Below are 23,121 nucleotides of genomic sequence, written 5' to 3'. Positions count from 1 at the left end.
TGTCAGAGTCTGTCCGCTAGATGCCCGCATTCACACGGCGTCAAAGAGAAGATGCCGGATCCCCCCTATTCAAAAACCGGCAGCAATCCGAATCGCCTCATAACAATCAAGACATTTACCATGACACAGATACTGTTGAAAAACCACCAGGGTACGTCTGCCGTGTCCACACAAACAGCCATGAAAAGAAGGGAAGTGAACAAAGGAGATTAACGTGAATGGAGTAGAGAGATGCGTCTTTGATATATGGCCCTGACCCCGACGCACAGCGATGGGCCAGCCCATCAAAGACACGCAAATCAGTGACATCGATCGTCCTGTCGATCGTATCACCATCATGACACAAATCTCCGGATCTGCAGCCGCTGTGACATCCCGCGTCACGTTACTGAGCGCCGTTTTCAGACGACAGCCGAGACGGCGACCGATACGGCAGACATAACATCAAAGCAGATGTCTGACTGCGACTCTCGGATGATGCACCATGGCCCTGCAGCACGCATTTATGAGCGATAACTGGTGTGAGATTCGGGGCGACCTCGCGGGCGACGCAGCGGGCGAGACCTCACCTCTATAACAGCTCCCCGACCCACTCTTGAAACTGGCGGCACAGAGTTGATGCCATTTCTTGGCTGAGGTGCTTCGTGAAAGTTTCTAGCACGCTGGAAGCTTCCTTCAGATATCAACCCGTTGATCCGGAGATGGTCGAGAAAGTCAAAGTCAGGACGAACATCAGCGAGAGTTGCCCCTCGGCGATAGTGGCCTGCAATGTGATGCATTCTGTCCGTATAGCGGAGTCGGCACTGTTGCTGGGTTTCCGGCTGGGCGTGGAACACGACCTCATCGCAAAACCAGCAACAGCTTTTTCTCGGCAGTATCATATCGAGGTGGTGGGCTGCAACATGATCGACCCAGCCGTCGATGTCTCGGAGATCGAACGTCTCTTCGCAATTGCCATACCAGTAGAACTCGCACGGGAGCCGTTGCCTATGCAGTGGAGAATCACATCAGCGGGTTGGCCCAAGGCAAGAAACATGAAAAGGCAACAAGGACATACCCTGGTAGGACCGACGAAATGGAGGATGAAGATTCGACGGGGTCGAAGATGGAAGAGCGACGAGTCTCACCACTTGTGATGGACATGACGTGTGGCTCTGGGCGACGATGGCGACGATGCCTAGAGGGTATCGAGACACGGCGGGGTTCCAACTGGCCAAAGTCGGAGCTTCCTATTACCGTGGAACGGATCCTCGTCTCTTCAAGCTCCTCCAGGAAACGGGTTATGTCTTCAGCCGAAGGAATATGTTGTTGTCCCTCCATGCTGAAGGGTCACTGCAGGTCTTCTGGAATAGCTCAGCTTGCACCTACCAGGCCTACCCAGGATCGCTCTCTGATAGTTAAACAAGCGACTCGGTAGCCTACTGTGTCAACAAGTTTCCGTGCTCAAGCAACCTGATGATGGCTGCGATGATGGAAGCTCGGCGGGGGATAACCCAAGAGATGACCAGGCAAATGGATGGGCCGTGGTGCTTATGCCACTGCAGTTGGGTGCGAAAGCGTCTTTGGACACGGCAGCGGGTGCCGTCCTGTTTCTCGCAAAAGAAAGAAGAAAAAGCCCGAGGCAGGCGTGGTGGTTGAAGAAGAAAAAAGCTCTTTTTACTACTCTGCGTCCTTTCCCATTGACAGAGGTGCAGAGAACAGTGGAAAAGAGCTGGGCGACTTTGGTGTTTTAATTTTGGATGCAGATGTCTGACTGGACTCCACTACCAGCTCATACTGCCTACTACTACTAGGTAGGTGGTAGGTATGTATGCAGGTAATGCGAGGAGGGTACCAAAGTACTCGACGCTTATCGGGCATGAACACAGATCGTCGACGGCCAAATGGATGCATGGAAACTATGTGGTAAGGAGCGGTCTCAGCCGTTCATTCGGTGGGCGGCCGTATATACTGGTCATCTGGAAGCTCGCATACATCTAACGGCTTGTTGGTGCCAATCTCACTGGCCAACAAGACGGTTGTGAGCAATCAGCATGGATGATATCTACACGCTGCCACCAACTTATACGTGTGCAATAAAAAGAAGCTTTGGGAGCCGTGACAAGCCGTTAAGCAATCAGCATTCATCGAGTCCAGGGCAATGGCTCTTCTCCTCCTTTCCCGCCTCATTAGAACGACCGAGGACGAGCTCAGGTGTCGAATTAGGGCCGCGTCATGGGCCGACTCGCCGTCAACGAATGAAACGGCAGCTTCACACCGATATACGACGAAGGCTGCCAGGCAATTACGACCTTGATCAATCGGCCGCGTCTCTTGTGGCCAGTGAATTGTAGTAAGCTGGCGGCACGGCGGTAAAGCCAACTTGTTGCACAGCTTTGGCAGGCAAATCAGCGGACGGGGAGCACACCATGGCTGTGAGCGGGTTTCGGGCTACTGAGCCAGCGCTATGCAACGGCGTCCGGTTTTGCCTGGCCGTGCCTCGGGCTCTCTCCAGACGGGCAAAGAAACAAACCAAACCCGCGGGGGGATCAGATCCAGCTCGAATCGTGCGGCTCTCCGACTTGGTGGGGTCCCCGCTGTCTTCTCTATCTGGATACAACCCCGCCAACCCAAGTCAGACCTGGAGCTCTCGATACGATGGGAACGATGACGGGGGTGAATACGCAAAATAGCGAGTGGCCGTTGTGCTGGGTCTCTCCGGGGGCTACGGAGTACAGTACGGAGCAGTTTCGGGGTGCCAGCGGTGCATATTGCTCTCTGTATCGAAGCCCGAAAATTGCTGATCGCTCTGTTTTTGGGCTAGCTGTCAGGTTGCCGAATACCTTGTCTTTACTTCCAGCGTAGGCGTGGTGTCTTTCCGGTGACACTGGCTCGCATTCACAAGATTCGCCACGGGCAAAGGTAGCTAAGGAACTGACATGCGGGACAAGTCTAGTGAATTCTTTCCTCTTGGCACCCTGCAGACGCCATTTGCACGAGCATGACAAATACGAAACACAGAAGGTACAGTAGCAGCATCTACTAGTTGCGATTGGGGCAACGTTGGTGTAGAGACTGACACGCATCATTCATGACTGCACAGCCCGTTCCGATAAATTTTCTCAATCAATCAACAAAGTCCTATTGACTTGATGTAGTTCCTGCTGTATGACGCCCTCTAGGTGTCGGATGACTTATTCCTGTCTGCCTCTTTTGCTTCCCGTGACCTCGAGATATTAATTAACGTTGTCCCGGGGTGGCGAAAAGAGACAAGAAGGAACCTAGACATGGGGGTCAAGAGGCTCCCGGCGAGCCAGACACGAGAAAGGGTTGCGTTTGTGCCTCGAGCCCATTTTAAAGTGACGTCGCGGATCATCTCTTGGCGAATGCAATTGCTCGCATTTTCCCGTTTCGCTTCAAGAGACTCCTCCTTCCAGCTCACGCTCTGCTCCGTACATACGGACGGATGCATGTCTTTCCGCAGGCAGACGCCATATTGGGCACCAACCCAACAAGACAGGAACCAGTCCCCGGTCTGAGCGATACATGCCTGTTACTTTGGCAACCAAGAGCCGACCGCGAGTCCCAGGCACACTTCAACGTTGTATCGTACGAGTATGAGGTTTTGAGTTGTGGATGGTTGCTGTAAGATGGGATGGGATTGGGATGGTGGCGGGTTCGGCCTCACGGCCCGCCTCCCGGCCCTCCGCTCTAGGCTGAGAGCAGTCTTTGGGGGTTCCGCCTCGCACGGAGACACGGAGGGCCTGAGCGACGACGTAATGGTGCATGGGGGGAAAAAACGCCGGGGATCCTTTCTTTGAAAAGCGAAAAGACGGGTTTTTGTTTATTCATGGTGGCTTCGGAGCCTAGATTGCCTTTTATTTTTCGTGGGCTGTGGCTTTGTAGGAACCACACAGGCTACAGTTGGAATCTTGGTAACGTTTCCTCTCTCTCTCTGTCTCTCTCTGTCTGTCTCCTCCCTGGTTTCTATTCTTCTGGGCTACACAAGACCCTCGCCTTGACAATGACGTTGCGGAACTGCATGTGCCCGCCGTTTTCGTCCCCGTGCTTGATGACGCCGGGGAAGACGACGCAGCTAATCTCCCGGTTGGCCAGGTTCTCCTCGTCCTCCTCTCCGCCCATGTCCTCCATGGTGTCCGGCTCGAACAGCACCTGCTGGTGAGGCAGGATGCCGGGCATGTACACCCGCAGTCGGGCCTTTTGCACGACGAGCAGGCGCGCGAGTTCGATGGAGTTTTTGATGAGCACGCGGAGGGCCGAGTCTCGGGCCGTTGCTGAGTTTGCGGGGCCTGCTGCTGATGATGGCGATGTCGATGACGATGACGATGACGATGATGGAAAAGAAGTAGTAGTAGTAATGATGCTGTCGAGCAGCTGGGTGATGCGGGAGATGACGGCCTCGGCAAACGCGTCTGTGTTATCGTGAAGGTGGTGTGCCTCGCGGCGGAGGAGCGCAAGGGTGGATGAGCGCCATTGGTTTACGACGTCGGTCGAGGCTGTTTTCTCCATGTTAGTCTTTCTTTTTTTGTTTTTCTTCTTCTCGTCCAGGGGGGGTGGGCGGACCGCATAATGAGGAGAGCAGCTGCTCCATCTGCTGAATGTGCTGCGTATCTTGTTCTGATAGGCCAACGTAGTAGGCGTTGAAGACCATCTCGACGAGGATGCTCGAGACGATGGACTGCAAGAGGTGAACCTTTGATGTGTGGATGAGGTCTTCGTACATGGGCACAAGCTGGCCGAGCTCTGTGAGCGTGGCGTCGCTGGCCTTGGTCAAGTCTGCCTTTCTCGTTAGCCCCCCCTTCTTTCCAACAATCGTCATGCATGGAGGGGGCATGGGAAATTCTTTCACTCACCCAGCTTTGCCTTTCGAAAGTTCGTAATGACCCAGTTCTGCAGCCCGTTGCCCAGCTTGGTCATGCCGTCCCCAAACACCTCGTCGCTCGTCTGATCGTCCGTCCTGGTGCTTGTGCTCACAAAGTCCTTCAAGCCCCTAACCTGGCCCCTCAGCCTCCGGATCTCGTCGTCTCTCTCCTGCAGCTCGCGCCGCAGAACCTCGACGCCCTGCCGCAGCTCCTCTCTTTCGGCCTCGCGCACGTCGACCTCAGCCCGGAGCAGCCTGAGCTCCGTGTCGGTGCGTAGGTACTGCTGGTTCAGCGCGCTGTGCTTGCCCTGCCAAAAGGTGGCCGTCTCGCTCTCCGTCTGGCTCAGCTTGTCGAGCTCCTGGTGGAACTCGCGCTCCATGATGGCCATTTCGCCTTCCAGGTATGCGATGCGGTCGTCTTTCTCGCGGAGGAGATGGGCCGTTGCGGCTGCCTCTGACTGTTGCGAGCGGCGGTACTGCTTCGAGACCGGACTGCCGCCGCCGCTGTTACTATTGCTGCTGGCGTTACTGCTGGATACGCCATGGGGACTGGATCCCCTGGCGGTGCTGGAGGAAGATGAGTTGCTGGCTACACCGTCTCTCTCGCGCGCTTTTTCTTTTCGTTTTCGCTCCGCGAGTGTGCCGCTTGCGTTGTGAGAATCGTCTCCGCCCGTCGAGCTCGTGTTGACCACGGCCGCGCGAGGCGGCATCACGGGCATGTTGTCGGCGTTGCTCGCTGTGCTGCCATGGCGACTTGCATGCGATGCGTGTCCGGCTCGCCAGGCGGGCCCGGTGCTGTTGCTGCGCCCGCCTCCGCGGCGCTTATCAGATGGGTTCATGCTTCTCGTCTCGTCTCGTCTCGTCTCGTCGCGCCTCGGATTCGTGTCGATTCGTCACTAGGTCGCAGAGGTGATGCCAAAGTGGAGGGCTGGACGATGCTGCCTCGGCATGATGGCTGATGCGTCCAGCAGGCCACTCGGGCAGCTTTTGCTTGTTGCTCGCGGCAGGCGACAGGAGATGGCCCGCTCCCCTGATTGCCCGCTCTCCCAGACAAAGCAAAAGCAAAGGAAATTAATTTGACGTGCTGGTTTGGTGGCTGCCTGGAAGGCCGTGAGATGCCAGGATCACAAATATGCAAAAGAGCTTGTGCAAGGTAGTTGGAGGGGCTGGGCGACAAGGCCGGAGCGGAGCTGCTATTTCGGAGGCGGCGCGGGGCGTCTTGTTGGGCTCCATATTCCATATGTTTGGTTTGCTACAATGCAGCAAAATAAAAGGTTGCAACTGCGGGCGAATATCGATAGATGGTTGTGTTCGGGCGATTCAATTAGTCGCGTAGTTGATTCAATATTAAATCAGTTGATTTATCAACCAATGCTGTGTGGTTTTGAAGATTGCCCAAATCGGGATGGCATATTGGCGTCCAACGACTGTGAGTTGACACTCTGTAAGCCGAGAGGTATAAGTCGATCGCACATGCGCAAAAGAGATGTAAAACTTCATACACCAGCTGATTGCTGGCACAAAGTTATATCTCGATTTTTTAAGAGAAATCATTCGCTGACAGAGCAAATATAGCTGAGCTTATTCAAGGGTGATCTCAATAATGTAAAATCAACTGCTTGCTCGTACGGCTCCATGGACCGATGACAGACGGCCATTACCGGCATGTGCCAACAAATACTCAGCCGTGAGCTACATCAAGGCTCAAACTCAACCTCCGCTTCAACTTCGTATGCCGCATCGTCTGTTCCTGGAATGGGCTTGGCGCCCATTCTACAGAGCGTCACACGAGTGACGGGCATCTTCTCGGCCCACAGATAGTCATCGTATCTACTCAACAGGTCGCGTGCGTTAATTGTCAGCCTTTCCCGCTTCTTCCCTCTTCCTCCGCCGCCGGAATTATTCTTGACATATATGGTGTTGATAATGGTGGCGTGAAGCAGTAGCGGGCGGTTCTCGTCAATCATTAATCCAGCGTCTTGGAATGGCTTTTGTAGCTGCTTGCAAAAGTTGTATAAAATGCCTTCAGGATCCGAAGGAGGTGCGTATAGGACAGCAGCTCTTTCTGCTGGCTGCATTGAATGAAGACCTCGTATTGTCAGAGACAGGCCGTTTGTTTTAGAGGGCTGACTGCCATCGTTGCTGCCGCCTGACAATGCCAAGACAGCGGCAGATGTGTTAGCATCTTTGGCCAATCTCGTCTCGGCGAGTATTTCCTTCAGCTTCAGGCCCCTGAGTATATCCACTGCCCTTTCTACACCGTCCCTTTTCAGAGACATGACTCCCAGTGTCAGGTGTAGCGTCCCCAAGGGCCGGACGGCGTCCTCCGGTAGGCCGAAGCTCATGGCACTGGTTGCGTCGGCCCGGAACGCCGCAAGAGTTGTGGCCAACGGCACCCCAACGAGGGGTATGCAGAGGAAATGCGTTGGAGTAAGCTTTGGGGGCATGCTTGTAGCGGGAGGGGGTGCGGCTGCAGGTGGCCGTTGTGAATGGCGGTATCTGAGAAGGACCAGTGGTAAGGAGCTGTCATATATGATCAATACTCTGGGCTAAATAACACGGGATCAACAGTGTAGCGTAAGAATGACGATGCAATGTAAGGATACAAACGACGCAGTTGGTAAGAAATGCGAATGAGACACAGAGTAGAAGACATAGCATGACTGAGACAACGCAATGCCGGGCCACGACAACGCTTCATCGGGGTCCGTTGCAAAGGCCGTGAGTGGGCGCCGTCATACCCGCATCATATCCGACATCTCCAGTGCGGCCGCCCGGCCAATGGAACCTAGCAAATAGCAGCCTGCCGTGTGTAACGTGAAGCAATGCAGATATCAAATGCCCACCCACTCAGCGCAGACTTGGTGGGACAAGAGGCCTTTGTACAACTCACTGCTGTACAGTAAGCTCCGACTTGAGGGCAAATCAACGCCACGACGGCCCAGCCACTAGCCTAGACGCACGGGCTGCAGGCGTGTCTGACTGGTCTGCGCAGATTGAGATTTGCATCTTCAAACAAGTGTCGCAGGGTAAGGATGGAGATGATGGGCAATGAAATGCGATCTGGGGCCTCAACTCGGCCTTCTACCCAGTAGACAAAGGCCCATCCATGACTCGAGCCTTTGGATACTCGTCCAGGTCCTGACGATACCCCACACGCCAACATGTACAGGGAGTGATGAGTGTCTTCGAATACGGAAACGTACCTGAGTCGTTGGTCAAAGAGAAGCAGACACAAGATGCAGTTGTGTTTTTGGATAGCAGTGATTTTGATGTCTTGATTCTCGTCGTACCAAGGTAGATGAGTGAGGCAGCCACGTGCGTGTTGATCAGACTTGCCGATATTAGCCACAGATCTCCACCAGATCGCGCCAAGCTGCATTGGGTTGGTGGCACAAACTACGTAATTTGTGAGCACTCGATACGAGAAAAGAGACGCAGCCATTCATCAGTGGCTTCACGCATGGCAGAGAGAGAAGAGTAAGGGGGGAAGGGGAAGGGGGAAGAGAATGAGAATGGAGCGGGACAAGAACACGGCAAAACGATACATTCATTGACGACAAGACAGGCCATCGTGGAGTTCACTTTGTAAATTTGTTGGTATCTCTTCTACGCTACCCCTCTCCCCCTTGTATAGGCTTCTTCTCAGTGTGTAAACCAACTTTTTTGAGCTCCCCAAAAAATATATGACGATGCTACCATAAACCCATGATTGCGCATGTAAAGACAGCCTTGCGCGTTCCCTATATCCTGCCAAGTTTCAGGCGCCAGCCCACGGACGACGAATACCAAATCTGCCATGGTCGCGGCTCTTGTTGCTGCCACCACGTATAGGTGATGGCGTGCGCAAAAAGGAGTCGTGAGCGGACGGTATGAAGAGTATAAAAAGACAAAAGCGATGAAAGAGAGAGAGAGAGAGAGGTTGGATCGAGGAGCAGGAAACGTGCAGACATGCGCCGTTTCGCCCCTCGAATGAGAATATACAACAGCCTGGAGCAAAAGTGGCTCCTACTGTGCAGACAGCGTCTTGAGCTCTGGCGTTGCCTGGCAGAATCAAGGCGCGTAGCCTTCAAAAATGTTGTCATGCGATTCGAGAGATGACGATTTAAGCATTCTACTCATCCTCATCCTCTTTGTAGAATTTCCTGAGTCCCGTCTCGACCTCTTCGTAGTCAGACTTGACCGCTGTGAGCGCCTCCTGAACGCGTGCTAGGCACACAGCAGCGTCTGGCTCCGGAGAGCCGTCGAGGTTCTCCTGCTTGCCGTATCTCTGAATCTTTTCGCAACCGTCTCGGACCTTTATCAACCCCAGTGTCGCGGAGGAGCCTTTCAGGAAATGCCCGAGCTCTGATAGTTTTTCGAGATCCTTGTCGCTCCTAGACAAATCGAAGGAATGCAATTGTCAGCATATGCGAGATGAAAATAGCGTAAAGACGGCGAGAAAAAAAATTGTTTGCGTGAATCATAACAAGGGCCATCGAGTCCTACGACAAGGCTGTTGGGAGGGAGGTGCGGGGAAGGCATGAGAAGCGAAGGGGACAAAGAACATGTTGGAACGCAGTGTAAGTGATGGGTGGCGGGGTCGACCTACAGGGCCGTGTCCATAGACTCGAACGTCTCCTCGGCTTGCTCAAAGAAGCCAAAAACGATGGACGAGCTGAACTCGTTGTCGCCAGGCTCGTCCATCTCGAGAATCTGCTTGAAGGTGGTGAGGTCGATGGCATCGCCGAATATGGACTCGAGCTCCTAGATGGACTCGAGGGTTAGCCTGCGCCAAACCAAGCTCGCGAGCGCCGCGATACCAACCTTGTCGTCGGGGAGCGCCATTGCTAGAGACGTGTCAAGAGCGAAATGTGCGCTTTCTCGGCTGCTGAGAGAAGAAGACGGCCACGATGGAGGGGTCGAGGTTTGGTTTGGAGTGGGGGCCAAGGAGCGTCCGAGGTGAACGGATTTAATAGTTGGAGGAGATGCGACCCACAGGCTGGCTGGGCGAGAGCGAGACACAAATGAGGATCTACGGGCGAGCAAATCGCACACGAGAAGGTGGCTGCCAAAAGGCTAAAACAGATGAGAAGAGGTGCAGCTGGTTAGTCAGATGCGAAAGAAAAAAGAAGAAGAATAAGAAGGGGCGGAAAGAGGAAAAGAGCAAAAGGAGAAGGGGAAAAAAAAAGGACATGGAGGTTTTTAGTATGACAGGGGATTGCACGCATGAGCTGCGAGGCGAGAGGGGAGCAGTGCAGTGTGCAGTGAGGGAGGGGTCTCGGTACATGTGGCAGAACGGCCGACCAGCGGAAGCGAGCGAATGGCCACGATGCCGAGATCTGGGGGGGGGGGGGGATCGTGAAACAAGGCAAGCTGGAGGACATTGACTCACTAATGCGACTGTTGCAGTGAGCGAGGGTCACCTCTTTTGCAGGCAGGCAGCTGGAGAGGACACGAGCGACACGCGATGCTGAGTGAGGGATGTTGAGGTCAGAGTTGAAATTGAGCATCAGATCGCTGAGGGGCAGAGGAACATGGAAGAGCTTCGGTGCTCGAGTTGCTACAGGGAATATACCTTAGGCACCTGTAGTAGCAGTACCACCGAGGTACAAGTACCTTCTGGAGAACCACCCGACCAGGCCTCACATCAGTCCTGAGCTCGCACTAACCGGACAGGCATCGGTCGAGCACGTCTACCTTACTGTACTCTCCAGCTATGGACCGACAGTCGGGTCTGGTGCTTAGGCCACACAGGCGGTACTAATGGATTGATGGCTTAGTACCTTAGCGGGTAACGCTACGAGCTCCGCGTTATTGCAGATGTACAACTTCAGGTAACCTTACCTACCTGTACGAGTAGCTGGATGATGCTGGTGAAGATTATATCAGCCCGATACTACCTCCCTACCTGTATATGTAAGTGCTACTATAGGTAGTAGGCGGATTACTCTTTTTTTTTTATTTTTACCTTTTTTTCTTACTCTTTTATTTTTGGTCTTTTTTTTTTTATTTTATCCTCAACCGGGAAGCGGAGGATGGTGGCAATCAAAGGTAAGCTTGCAGCCATCGTGGGTAAATTGGGTGACCAGAAGTCACTCAACTGTCTGATCCCCCTCAGCCAAGGCGCGGCCTTGTGCGCTGCGAGCAATTTACCTGAGGGAATTGGCATGAAAAATTTTCTCGTCCAGTGCCTTTTCCTTGTTATTTGGATATCAAGCCTGAGCATGACCAGGAGCAGATGGGAGGGGCGCACATGATTGGACGACGCCGCCACCCTCTGCATGTTTTCTCTTTTCTCCTGCGCGATGCCCAAGCGGCGCTCCCACAGCACAGGCCCAAGATGCAGCTTGAGCACACAGAGTCAAGCCCAGGGCTAGCAACGGCCGTCTCTCCGGGCTCTTGTCACTGGCCCATCCAGCTGATGGCACAGAGGGGCCAGGGCCGTCTGGCAGGGGGTTGAAGCAATTCAGGCCGCTGAAGGGGGAGATGCACGTACTAACAAGCAGCTGAGCCCAGTTGAGCTTAAGCTGATGCACGCGCGCATGGCCAGAGCTGTTTATCTGCGCCAAAGACGTCAGTGGGGGGAGGGGCACTGACGTCTGTGTCTGCCTTTGTCACAGCGGGCCGCATAGTGGGGTTTGCAAGCCTGAAGATTTCAAAGTGTGTGGTTGGAGTGCGCAGGCAAGGATCGGGTGTCGAGCAAGTATAAGTACTTGGTGTGGGCGTACAAGCAGAGCCTGCGCATACGGCAACACCATGTGGTGGTTACATTAGCTCGTGTACGGAGTACGCAACGACGTGGTTTTTTTTTTTTTTTTTTTTTTTTTTTTCGTCTTTGTTTCACTCTCTCCCTTGCTTTTTGTTCTTGCTGTACTCCGCAGGCGGCTGCAGCCTCTCGCATTCACGGAGTCGGGCGAATCTCCATCGGCTGTTTGTGGCACCGTCATCACATCACCGTCCATCGCGAGAATCTCGGCAGGCGGCGCCAAAAGATGATAAATTATGCTGGGGTCCCGCTTCTCTCCTTCTGGTTACTGTGCTGTAGTAAGGACATTAGTAGTAGACGTTTATAATCAATAGTACCTTACTGCTGGCACGTTCGGAGCAGCGCTTGGATGGGAAATGGCGCGATATCATCTCTCACCCAAGCTCAAGGACATCTAGACTCGGGTAAGTCAGTGGTCGAGCAAACCCGCCGGCGCGCCGTCGCAGCTTAGCTCAACTCACCACTCAAACAGGCAACGGGGAGAGTCCTCCGTCTGCTGGCGGAAAGCAAATCCCCACTCGAGCCTGGGAATGATTCTCCCCCCTCTTGTGGTTCTCTCCGGGAAGTGTCCTGTGCTCGGCCATGCAGACTTGAGTGCTAGGTAGAGATGCCGCAGCCGGGGTCCCGCGTGAAACCCAGGCACAAGCATCCAATCCCTTGAAATCCGCCGGTGACGGGGAAGGCCAAGGCAAGGGCCAGCCTTCCGTAAAGCTAATTTGACGCACAAGTTCTCCGTGCAGGGGAGAGTTGGGGGGGAGTCGAATCAGGAGCAGAGGAACAAATGAGGGCTTGGAAAAAGAAAAAAGAAAAAAAAGATGGAGGGGTGGACATGGAGGGGGGGCCTCTTAAGGAGCACAAGGAGGCAAGCAGGGAATGAATCGATTCCACATGTGCGAGCGGGAAACAAGAGAGAAGAAAGAAGCAGGTGGGTGAAGAGTTGCGTGAGAGGGAGGGGAGGGGAAGTTTATTGCTGCCAGATTGAGGCATCCCGCATACTGTGTGCGTACACGAAAGATAAGGTCAGTGCAAGTAAAGTACTATAGGTACGAGTACATTCAGCAAATGGATGCGAGGAGTCGATAGGAGAGCACAGACGAGGAATATTCGTTACATCTATCAGAGGCTCAGCACATACATACGAGTACATGGTAGTTGCTGTCTGGTATTTTGCGCTTGTGGTGCCCAATATATTGCATCCGCTATCCGCCTAGGCAATATACGGGTACTTGAGATGGTTCGAGTCCCTTTGTGCGTGCTTGGAGTGTCGATGGATCAGATAGTAGAGCTAGAGCCCGTGTGCAGATGGAGTTGAAATTTGACCGCTTCAGCCTCCTACGCCTGCGACTGATGGCTTCCCGAGCTGATGGCACCTATTACGTCTATGGCTGCAGGGGGTTCGTGAAAGCGGGAGGTGGTTACATCATTTTGCAAGGCCCCCCTCCCTCCGGCGATGGATGGCCGTTCTAGATTCCCAGCAGCGCAAATCCGCGCTGATGCCGCGCTTGAGTCGAACATGAGCAGTACCAGTACTCCGTACTATTTCTCGTCCGGGGGTTGTCACCGACGGCGGAGTTCATCGGCGCTGGTCCTTGTGTGTGTACACACAGCACTTAGTACCTAAGGTGCTAAGGTCGAAGTAATGAGGTGTGTACGGAGTGTCTACCCGTAGAAGGGGGTAGAGAGGGTAGAAGGAGGCGTGCAAGACGTCAATCCGCATCCATAGGTAAGGTACATATGGATACTCATTCACGGGACCGCGTAAAAGAGCTCCAATGGCGGGCACCTCACTCTGTTTCAAGGTACCTGTACGTACCCCATATGTACCTGGTATGCGCCCATCCAAGACCTCAAGTGCTCTACCAGTATGCCCCGAAAACATCGGTTGTTTTAGTAGTGATACCCAACCAACAACATCTCTACGGGCACCTAATTGTGCCTGATGGTGCGTCCAAGATGCACTCCATGATGTCTGCTGTAACTGTACATGGACCGGCATTGGAGTCACAAACCTGAGGTGGTACTTGAGGTCCACTGATGTGATGGTACAGTGAGCCAGCTGCTGTGGAAATCATGCGTACATGTACTGACTACTGTACTCTACATCTTCGAAACGAAGTACCTGCCATTTGACGTTCTTTCGGGGGAATCTAGAAGCTCAGGGTATCATCTCCTTACATGCCAAATGCCAATGCCAATGCCCATAGTATAAAGACCTAGTAGCCTACCTGGACACTACCTAGGTAGGTATGGATATTCGGGGCTTACTCACATATTTGACAGCAAGAATTGTACATAGTACACACCACCTTGCCCATCCCATCTCCAGAGAACCCCCAGCCTTTGTACCGGTACTAGTGCCTGTAAGCCATCCAAACTGCCCACATCAACCTGGAAGCTTCCCACACTAGCGGGGCTCGTGACTCCCACCTCAACCATGGGTTGCTTGTGGGAGCCGCCATGGTCCTTGCTAAACTTCCGACGTCCATCAAGAAGCCATTGGATTGCCAGATCCTAGCCGACGCTGGTTGAGAACAGCTACGGGAGTTAGCACCAGCAAGCTGAGCCAAATGCTGCTTAGCACGAGTGCACGTATACCTTATGCAATGGTTGGTTTGGTGGCGAAAACCCCTTATTATGCCGTTCTCCTGGAGGGGGTTAAGACAGCCCAGCTCCGAGAATCCGAAGATCCACGGCTCACGCAATAGCCCACAGTTTGCGCCCAAGCAAAACCGCTAGGCCCTACGAGGCCGCCGGAAGCGTCACGTCGTGGCCGTGGACACGACACGAAGCTGCTGGGAAGCCTCGAGCTCAGACAATCAATCAACCAAGCCGCCTCTTGAGGAGGGATCCCCCAATCCCGCGCGAGGAGGCGCATCCCAACCGCCGTGGCGTCGTCAACGGGGCGAAACAACGTCCGCAACTGCTTAACGAAATATCCTTGAAGCCAGTATCCGGCTTGGCATGCCGTTCGTTTCTGTCCATCAGCGTTCTAGACTTCGAGCGCCGTGTGGTTGTTGTGCTGAACCGGGCGATGATCGGCAGCCCCCAGCACACGCCTCTCGACCACCAAGTGACATGGACGTTGTTAAGCGACTCAGGCGTGATGTTGTGGCATCAGAGACCACCGCGGCGGTCTTACGCTGGCAACATCCGGCGCAGGGCGAAGGACTGGCACTGGCGAAGCAAGGATGGCGGGAGTTGCGCGTGGCAGCCCGCCAAGCAGCTGACTGAGTCGGTCTTGATATAGTAGGGCCGGCCAGCGCCGACGAGCAACGACTAGGGAATCCTTTGGAATCGTATCACTTACTGTAGGATGACCAACGCACGATGACCCAATCTGGCCAGGCATCCCTCCACTGGCCGCTGTGATACGAAAGGGGAGGGAAGCCAGAGGGGTCCATGGCAGCAAGCAGAACACATGCACCCTTTAGTCGTGGAGAGGTAGGAAGCGAAATCGCCGTCTCCACGAGGCACAAGCCTGGCCACCGGAGCACGAGGCAGCTTCCCAGTGTCTGTTGGCTCTCGGTGCGGTTAAAAAGGCGGCATTAGCAGCTTCCAGTGTTTAAGCTTACAAGGAGGCTTCATGCTTCAATGCTTAATCGTGTCCAGCCCAAGGCCGTTCTGCCAGATTTATAATGAATCTGCACGTCACTGGACTTAAGCAACATTATTGGCCGAATGCCCTTTCATTAAAGACAACATTGCATTGCAATATTCGTCCCAAGTGTTTTGTGTCTCCTCTACTCTTCTCGTCACTGCACGTAGTAAGCCTGGCTTGCATGTCTCCTGCATGCTACCGCTACTAAGCAACTTACTTACAAACTGCCTATATTCAAAACGCCTTGCCGAACGTAGAAACGCAGCTCTAACTCAGCTGATTATCCTATTGCTGGCTATTAAAAAATATAACACCACGGGATCTTTGGACAATCTTACTCAAGGCACGGACAACTCGCTATGCATTAGGTGGAGATCAATGCCAAGGGGTTCGTGAAGAGAAGCTCGAGTCTTTCATCACAGCGGAAGCGCAGAATAAAAGCAACATCTCTACTCACAAATGTTTCCAATCAAGACTAACGAGGGCATAGTGCAAAATGTTGTCACTACGATATATCTCTGTTGACAGGTGAAGAGGGGAAAAGTATGTAAGATGGAGTTGGGAATGTCTATGCAGAAGCAGCAGACTACTAGGTATCTAGAGCAAAGCCTTTTAACCATTGGCTCTTTATCGTGTAACGGAAGGCCTCATTATTCGTTACCAACCTGTTCTTTTTTCCATTCACTCAGCAGCCCAAGCATGCTTTGGGCGACTTCGGCAAGATCACGATTCAATTTGTCCTCTGCCTCGCTGCTGGCCAGCAACGATAGCTCCGGCTCCAGCTTTTCCCACAGCACACCAATAGGCACACTGTCCTCTACAAAATAGAGAATATGCAGCAGCCACTCTGGATCATCTCGGTTGTCTGCGATGATCTCCTTGATCGGGTCAACTGCCACTTCGGGAAAGCGAGCAAGCTGCTTCACGCAGCCCAAGTAGGGCGGCCAGTTGAGGTCGGCAAGCCAGCCGAGCAGATCCATGGCATAGGGCTTCATCTGCTGCGCCGTGTGGACTCTCTCCGCGAGGCTTCGCTCTGCCATGTAGTCCGTCTTGTACTGAGGCGCCCATGCCAGCTCGGGGGAGTCGATGAACTGGATTGCATCTTCGGCTCCGCTCCTCAAAGACGGTAGTGAAACCCCTGGAGGACTGTCTTCGGTGCTGGCAGCCAGAGTCTCCAGGCCAGACCTGTAGAGTCGCAGTGTTGCGAGGGGAAGGTCCCTGACTATGCGGAGACCGGCGCAGGCAGTGCAGAAGTCATTACTAGATTTGACGGGCTCGGACAGGACTGAGATGATGCCTTGGATGACTAATGGGTCTTGAGCGCGCGCAATGAGGATATCGCGAGCTTTAACTGCTGCGTTGTATCTCTCCGTTGTACCGATCCAATGAAGAAGATGGTCGAGAGACCCGCTGCCAATGGCCTCGTCTATGGCCTCTCTGCTCCACCCAGCGTCTGTTTGCTGCTGCATAGAACTTCCAGCACTTGTGTCTGTAGTGCGAGTAGCGATACTTCTATAACCTCGAGGAATATGCGCGCGGGGGATGCTGCGTCTGCATCTGTACAGGTAGTGTGTACGAGTACTCGCGCAAGTAGAAGCACCCGCACTCCTCCAGGCCCTCTGGGCTGCCGGGTAAGCGGCGATGGTGGGAGTCTCGCAGCACTTCGGGAGACGTGCGCCGAACCGGACCGGGAGTTTGACCATGGCAGAGACAGACAGCACACTTGAACCTAGACTTGCCCAGTTGTGGTGTTGCCGTTGCGATGTGGAACCACGTTTCTGTCGCAGTCTCACCTTGGTTTGATCTTGTTTTTCTCTCGCTTCACAAAGCACGCATCAGCCAGCATACATGCACATGTAGCATCGTCTGATTCGGCTCGTGCAGGTGGATCTCGACATGCCGATAATGCAATTAGACCAGTGTACTGTACGAGCACACAGGTACGAGTACGGACGGCGGCTCAGCGATCTGTTTGGCCCATCCTATCCTGTTCTATGGATCGGCCTCTTCTCCCGCCCTTCGCTTTTGACGCCTAACCCAACACAGGCGCTGCGCTGATCCCCGTTGCGTTGCTGCAATTCTGCTCTTGGGAGAAGGAAGAGGGAAAAGGAAAAAGGAAAAAGGAAAAAGAGGACGACAAAGCATCCAGTCCATGATGGAATCCATCGCGCCTGTGCTCCCTGTTCCTCAACCTCAACCTCAACCTCACCTTCACCCTCATCCCCATCCCGACATATGGAGGAGCACGGGCGACGACGACTCGACGCTGCTGGACGACCTGGACCATGAGCCCAAGGTGCTCAAGTGGTATCGCGACTGGGACGAGTGGCGGCGCGACATCCAGCCCTACGTCGACGTCTTCATCTGGCGGTACATGTGGTCGGACAAGGCCGCCGACGACTTGCGTGCGTGCCCAATCCCGCCTCAGGTGCAGCAGTTCAACCCTCACGCCAGAGACGTGTCGGAGCTCACCAAGGACGAGTTTGACCACTACCACGACCAGAACAAGATCTACTACTCCAAGAAGCAGGAGTATGACCGCCAGAACGAAATGGTCGACAAGACCAAGGCGCTGGTCCTGCGCACCATCGTCCCGGCCAAGGCAGAGCTGCTCGACGAGAAGCAGTCGCTGCGCGAGTGGATAGCCATCCTCAAGGCGACGACGGCCCCGACGTACCGCCAGCGCATCGAGATTGAGCGCAGCAACTACAACGGCGTGCTGGAGCGCTTCGACCTCGACAACAACGAGGCGGACTGGGCTCATGAGTGGTACAGCGCCGTGACGAGATGCCACAAGCTCAACTTTCCCGAGACGCACTGCGGCACCTGGCTGCGTGATCTGGCCGACTGCATCCTGCCCTTTTCGCCGCCGCTGTTTGACAAGTTTATGATGGGGGCTGACAGGCTGGACCTCGCCGCCATTGAGTGGAAGACGGAGGCTGAGGAGGCTATTGCTTTTAAAAAGTCGCACAAGTGCAGCAGCAGCAGCAGCAGCAGCAACACCAACGCCAATAACCGACAGGAAGCAGCTCTGAGCGAGATTGGAAGCGGCGCTGGCGTGACATCTGCCGGACGCATACAAGCAGAACCTTCGGACGAGAAAGAAGTGGTAGAGCTGGATGCTACTTCGCCGGCCGAAGAGGACCGCCTGTGGACGTTTCTGGAGGTGTACCGGGAGATTCGCGACCTTGAACTTTCCGGGTCAGAAGCAGACGTGGCCATCAACGACGCAGCCTCTGGCAAGGAGTCGGAGTCGCCGCTGTGTCCCGCCTGCAACCTCAAGGGCCACGAGCTGCGGCACTGCTGGTACGCGTTCGAGGAGCGCCGGCCGCGGGGCGTGATGCTGAGCCGGTCTCGCATGCGGCGGGTGGAGAAGGCGATCCGGACGGACAAGAACCTGGAGCAGAGAGTGGACGACATTTATACGGCGTTTACCGGGGGCCGATTTTACCAACGGCAGTTGATGCTGGGCTCGACGCAGTCTGCTTGGTAAAGGGCATTTTTGAATTTTTGAATTCTTTTCTCTTTTTCCTTTTGTCTTCTTTTTTATTATATATAATCGGATGTGAGAATGAGTTGATCAACAAACAGCCAGACAGATAGCACTATGATGTATGATATACGAAACTTGAGCGGGAGTTGAGAAGCGATGGATTTTTTTTTATTCAACATGATTCGAATTTACCTACCTATACAGCGGAATGGAAACACATTTTTTATCTTTATTTTACTCCCTACGTTTCTTTCTCTTTTCCTACACGACACGGCCCGTCGATTCTGGAGATTCGCCATTGGATGCTGATTTTGATAAATCATGGATAATACCTCAACTATCTGAACAGGTGATGAAAGAAAAAACAGTCCTCGAGCTTACATACACAAGTATCCCGACGTTTGCTTTGCTCACAATGCCATGGCCTAGACAGCTATATACACTAGACGCCAATACCAATATCGATGCATATACAAGTACAAACCCCAATATCAACACAGCACAAATGCCAACACACATACTGGTACAAATAAAATACAGCAAAAGATACACGTCTCCGGCTACCTTGGACTATACCTCACCGAACTGGTCTCAACCGTCATCGTCGGAGCCCCCCTTGAGGAATCTTCCATGTCGAAGCTCGAGAAGCAGCATGATCTGCCATCCGAGCAACACGCCCCCTTGTCGCTCGAGAAGCAGCACCCGTTGGTATCGGAACAGCAGCAGCCTTCGCGGTCGCTGCAGAAGAACCCGCCGCGATCCCCCCAGCAGCACCCGTCGCGGTCGGAGAAGACGATGCCGCCGCGGCTCGAGTAGCAGCACCCCTCGGAGTCGGAGCAGCAGCAGCCGGAGCCGTCGGTGGGGTGGCTCTGGCCCCAGTGGTCGTAGCGGTCGAGGCTGGCGGCGCTCATGGGGGTCGTGAGGAGGTAGCCTTGGGTGTTGATGCTGGTGCGGCCGTCGCGGCCGGCGATGAGGGATGGCAGGGAGGAGTTGCTGTTGGAGGCGTGTTGGGAGGAGCGGACGGCGACGCGGATGTGTGCGTCGCTTGGTCTGCGGCTGTTTTTGGGGGGAAGAAGGAGGTTTAGCAGAGCATGTCAGTCTTTCAACATTTCTATGCTGTGAGGGAGGAACAGATACGGGTTCTCTCTCTGTGTGTGTGTGTCTCTCTTCTCCTTTACCGAATCAAATACACGTGCTGTGTTACACTGAGATGGCTAAAAGAGACGGGGGATTTACAGAGTGGACGCCTCGTAGGAAGGCGGGAGATCGCTATTGTCGTCGGCCCGGAGGAGACGGTCGACATCGCGAGGCCGGGGAGGAAGAAGCGGAGGCGGAGGCGACGGAGCTCCGGCTCTCCCCGGCACGAACTTGTCGCTGTTGACAGCATTCATTGGAAAATTATCCGATATTGGGATATGATTGATGGAAATGTAAAAAGGAAGAGAAGAAAAGGGAATGAAGCAGGAAGAGCCGGGATTGGGAAACATATGACATGGGTACCTTGGGTATAGAGGGAAACCGAGAATTAAACTTTGGACGCAATAACCCCACGGAACCGGGAGCTCGGGAGCTGCGTGCGTGGCGTGGCGAGAATTGCTGGGCCAAGACGGGAGGCCAAGTTCGTTTCATTTTTGCTGGTATTATTTTATGGGGGGAGGGGGATTATTACACATGTTGCTGACGAGATAACAAAAAACATCTCTACCTGTTAGTATTGGGGAAAAGCCACCCGTCTATTCTGGTTTGAGGGTTTGGAGGGGAATGTTGAACCTCGGTTTGGGGTGGCGGTGGGCGTCGTCAGCTGGGCTGAGCTGAGGGAGAGAATGGAGATGCTGGAATGGCATGATTGTTGGAGAGTTTGTTGATTGTTTGGTGACACGTGCGGTGATGATGGTTCTTTGATGGAAATGGGTGTTTTGTGATTCCAATGTTGTACTTTTATTGTCTGTATTCTGTCTTGTCCGAGATTAATCACACCAGCCGGACATGTCAAGATCGGGTGGCGAGATCCGGGATCCACAGCGACAGCCTAGTTATACGGAGTAAAATGGAGCAGCACTAATTCAATCGCTGCTAAAAAGTATCAAAAGCCTCCCTAAACACGATGGGATCAATAACAAGATCCAAGCCATCAAAACAACGCCGTGTTGCTGTCGTCGGGTGTCACGACATGCCCCCAGACTCCATCCGTGTTACATGCAATATTGAAACGACATGTTTCCTCCTCCTGAAAAACTCCCAGATTGTACCCATGAGTGATATCCCTGCCATGTACCCAAAGAATTATTAAAAAGAAGGGGGGAAAAAAAAATGTACAAAAGCTTGCCGCAATGCCTGAAAGTAAATACAATCCCAACCCTGGCACTTTTTTCTTATGCACATGTACATGTACCCTGCTCACCGCAAAAAAACCAGCCACTGCCATCGTCCAACATTATACTTGCAGCCGTGATACCGAAACAGATGGTTCAGGCCGACTTGGCGGCGCTTTCAGCCCAACGCTTGACGTAACCGTCGAAAAGGCAGATCCGTCGGGGAGGCTCCTCCTCCTCGAAATGATGCGGCCGTCATCAGCGGCAACTGTGCCCAACGGCAGCGCCGCGGCGCCAACGGCCGGAGTGTCGATGAGGGCGAGGCCCCTGTTGCGGCGCATGTACTGAGAGAGCTCGACGAGGCGGTTGAGGACGCTAAACTCCATCTTCAGCTTGATGCTGTAGACGAAGGGCTTCCACGCCGTCTGGAGGTCGTAGTGGTTGGTGTACTGCAGGATCAGGACGCTGGCGTCGAGGGCGATGATGACGAAGTTGATGAGGATGAGATGCACCATGGTGGTCCGGTTTGCGCCCGTCACGAGGCCCCTGTAGCTGCGCAGGATCCTGTACGTCTCGTGGATGTACAGCACCGAGATGATGACCTCTTGGACGAAGAAGACGGTCAACTGGACCCTCTCAAAGATGAAGTACGGCACCTGGTACCGCGCGGCGCTGGGCGAGTTGCAGAGGAACAGCAGCACCGTCGTGGGCACCAGCAGCCAGACGGAATTGACGACAATCATGATGAGGACGCCGCGGATCAGCCCTTGGCGAGGCAGGATGATGTGCAGCCGCGAGTACAGCACGAGCGACTGGCCCGTGACCATGGCCGCCCAGCCGACGATGCCCAGCGCCGAGTAGACGTACGTCGACAGGGACAGCGAGGCGCCCATGCTGCGGAGCAGGAAGCCCACGGCGTTGAGGGCGATGCCGCAGGTGGCCACGAGGAAGCTCCAGCAGTAGAGGCCGCGGAAGCGCTTGAAGGTGACGGCGACGTGGCAGACGAGCTCGCCGACGTTGTAGAGGGCCAGGCTGAAGAAGACGTACATGACGATGTGCGTCTGGGGGTCGTGGACGCGGCCCTGCGACACGAGGTTGGCTGCCATGGCCATTTGTCGTAGATGATGATTCGGGGCGGAGATGAAAATGGCTGAGATGATGATGCGTGGTTTGGGCGACGCTGTGCCGGTGTCAACAGCATGATAATGTTGACTTGGCGGGCATCAAGACGTTTGATATTTTGTTTTGACGGGACTCTCTTTTGACGATTCAAGCTGGAGGACAAGATATGGAGGAGAGCGAGATGAAAGTGATGGACGAGGACTGACGAAACCCACGTTCCGACAGCAAGTAGGTAGGAAATGATTGCGCGAGGACGAGTTAAAAGCACCAATAGTTACAGCCCCTATATACAGAATAGATGCAATAGATGGAGATGTAGGATGGAAAAGGTAACTATTAGAAGTGTTAAGCAGCAAAGAGGGAGTAGGAGAAAGCAGAAGGAGAAGTCAAGGGAAAGGCAAATCGGCGATACAGATCGAGAAACCCAAGACACGACACGGAGCTTGTGCAAGACCAACGACCCGCGGCACCGGGAGGGCCAATACCGGCATCACTACGAGTACACTTTTTTTTTTTTTTTGGATTGGATTGGATTGGAATTGATGCTTGCATATGCATGTTCATGTACAGGCGGCGCATGTACGCACTACGAGACATTTGGCCTGGGAGGGCCGTTTTTATGCTTATACTTTGCAGGTCTCGGTCTGTCTGGAGGCAATGAGACAAGACAAGACCAGGCCAGACCAGACCAGCCACCGGTCACTTGTCACAAGAGATTTCGGGACATTGAACTGTTTTTTTTTTCGGCTGCAGCCTTGGAGGGGGGGCAAATCAAGGCGGGATAAGGCAAGATTGCAAGCTCCCAGGTAGTGCCGAGGGTGATGCTGAAGCGAGAGACTGCACGAGGGGTGGCGGCGCTGGGATGGAAGTGATTTGAACCTTGCATCAAGTGCCTTGGATGGACTTTGATTTGATGCTTTTTGTTCTTTTTCACAGCATGAGTGGCCCGACGATTGATAGATATCCACTTGATGGAGACGAAGGGGA

The 23,121-nt window shown here is 53.9% G+C and overlaps 8 protein-coding genes across 8 annotated transcripts; 1 reads left to right on the top strand and 7 right to left on the bottom strand.

The window, feature by feature from the left end:
- Positions 1–385: 385 nt before the first annotated feature.
- Positions 386–1,320, bottom strand: Triagg1_10225 (uncharacterized protein; the record flags this gene model as incomplete). The annotated part of the gene is made up of 3 exons (XM_062894273.1): positions 386–490; positions 594–987; positions 1,058–1,320. 3 exons carry the CDS (start codon positions 1,318–1,320, stop codon positions 386–388), a joined length of 762 nt encoding a protein of 253 aa, XP_062750792.1.
- Positions 1,321–3,966: 2,646 nt separating this feature from the next.
- Positions 3,967–5,700, bottom strand: Triagg1_10224 (uncharacterized protein; the record flags this gene model as incomplete). The annotated part of the gene is made up of 3 exons (XM_062894272.1): positions 3,967–4,496; positions 4,564–4,776; positions 4,854–5,700. 3 exons carry the CDS (start codon positions 5,698–5,700, stop codon positions 3,967–3,969), a joined length of 1,590 nt encoding a protein of 529 aa, XP_062750791.1.
- Positions 5,701–6,558: 858 nt separating this feature from the next.
- Positions 6,559–7,308, bottom strand: Triagg1_10223 (uncharacterized protein; the record flags this gene model as incomplete). Its single annotated transcript, XM_062894271.1, has 1 exon — positions 6,559–7,308. One exon carries the CDS (start codon positions 7,306–7,308, stop codon positions 6,559–6,561), a length of 750 nt encoding a protein of 249 aa, XP_062750790.1.
- Positions 7,309–8,975: 1,667 nt separating this feature from the next.
- On the bottom strand, positions 8,976–9,688 carry Triagg1_10222 (uncharacterized protein; the record flags this gene model as incomplete). The annotated part of the gene is made up of 3 exons (XM_062894270.1): positions 8,976–9,237; positions 9,453–9,607; positions 9,668–9,688. 3 exons carry the CDS (start codon positions 9,686–9,688, stop codon positions 8,976–8,978), a joined length of 438 nt encoding a protein of 145 aa, XP_062750789.1.
- Positions 9,689–15,857: 6,169 nt separating this feature from the next.
- Triagg1_10221 (uncharacterized protein) lies at positions 15,858–16,910 on the bottom strand (the record flags this gene model as incomplete). The annotated part of the gene is made up of 1 exon (XM_062894269.1): positions 15,858–16,910. One exon carries the CDS (start codon positions 16,908–16,910, stop codon positions 15,858–15,860), a length of 1,053 nt encoding a protein of 350 aa, XP_062750788.1.
- A 452-nt stretch (positions 16,911–17,362) lies between these two features.
- On the top strand, positions 17,363–18,700 carry Triagg1_10220 (uncharacterized protein; the record flags this gene model as incomplete). The annotated part of the gene is made up of 1 exon (XM_062894268.1): positions 17,363–18,700. The coding sequence occupies one exon, from the start codon at positions 17,363–17,365 to the stop codon at positions 18,698–18,700; it is 1,338 nt and encodes a 445-aa protein (XP_062750787.1).
- Positions 18,701–19,291: 591 nt separating this feature from the next.
- On the bottom strand, positions 19,292–20,091 carry Triagg1_10219 (uncharacterized protein; the record flags this gene model as incomplete). The annotated part of the gene is made up of 3 exons (XM_062894267.1): positions 19,292–19,427; positions 19,475–19,756; positions 19,937–20,091. The coding sequence occupies 3 exons, from the start codon at positions 20,089–20,091 to the stop codon at positions 19,292–19,294; spliced, it is 573 nt and encodes a 190-aa protein (XP_062750786.1).
- A 1,043-nt stretch (positions 20,092–21,134) lies between these two features.
- On the bottom strand, positions 21,135–22,124 carry Triagg1_10218 (uncharacterized protein; the record flags this gene model as incomplete). Its single annotated transcript, XM_062894266.1, has 1 exon — positions 21,135–22,124. One exon carries the CDS (start codon positions 22,122–22,124, stop codon positions 21,135–21,137), a length of 990 nt encoding a protein of 329 aa, XP_062750785.1.
- Between the last annotated feature and the right edge of the window lie 997 nt (positions 22,125–23,121).

The sequence above is a fragment of the Trichoderma aggressivum genome (assembly GCF_033847375.1).
Source record: "Trichoderma aggressivum f. europaeum strain CBS 100526 chromosome Unknown scaffold_068, whole genome shotgun sequence".
Lineage (NCBI taxonomy): Eukaryota > Fungi > Ascomycota > Sordariomycetes > Hypocreales > Hypocreaceae > Trichoderma > Trichoderma aggressivum.
The sequence above is the reverse complement of the archived record's forward strand: the minus strand, read 5'-3'. Positions and strand labels throughout refer to the sequence as shown.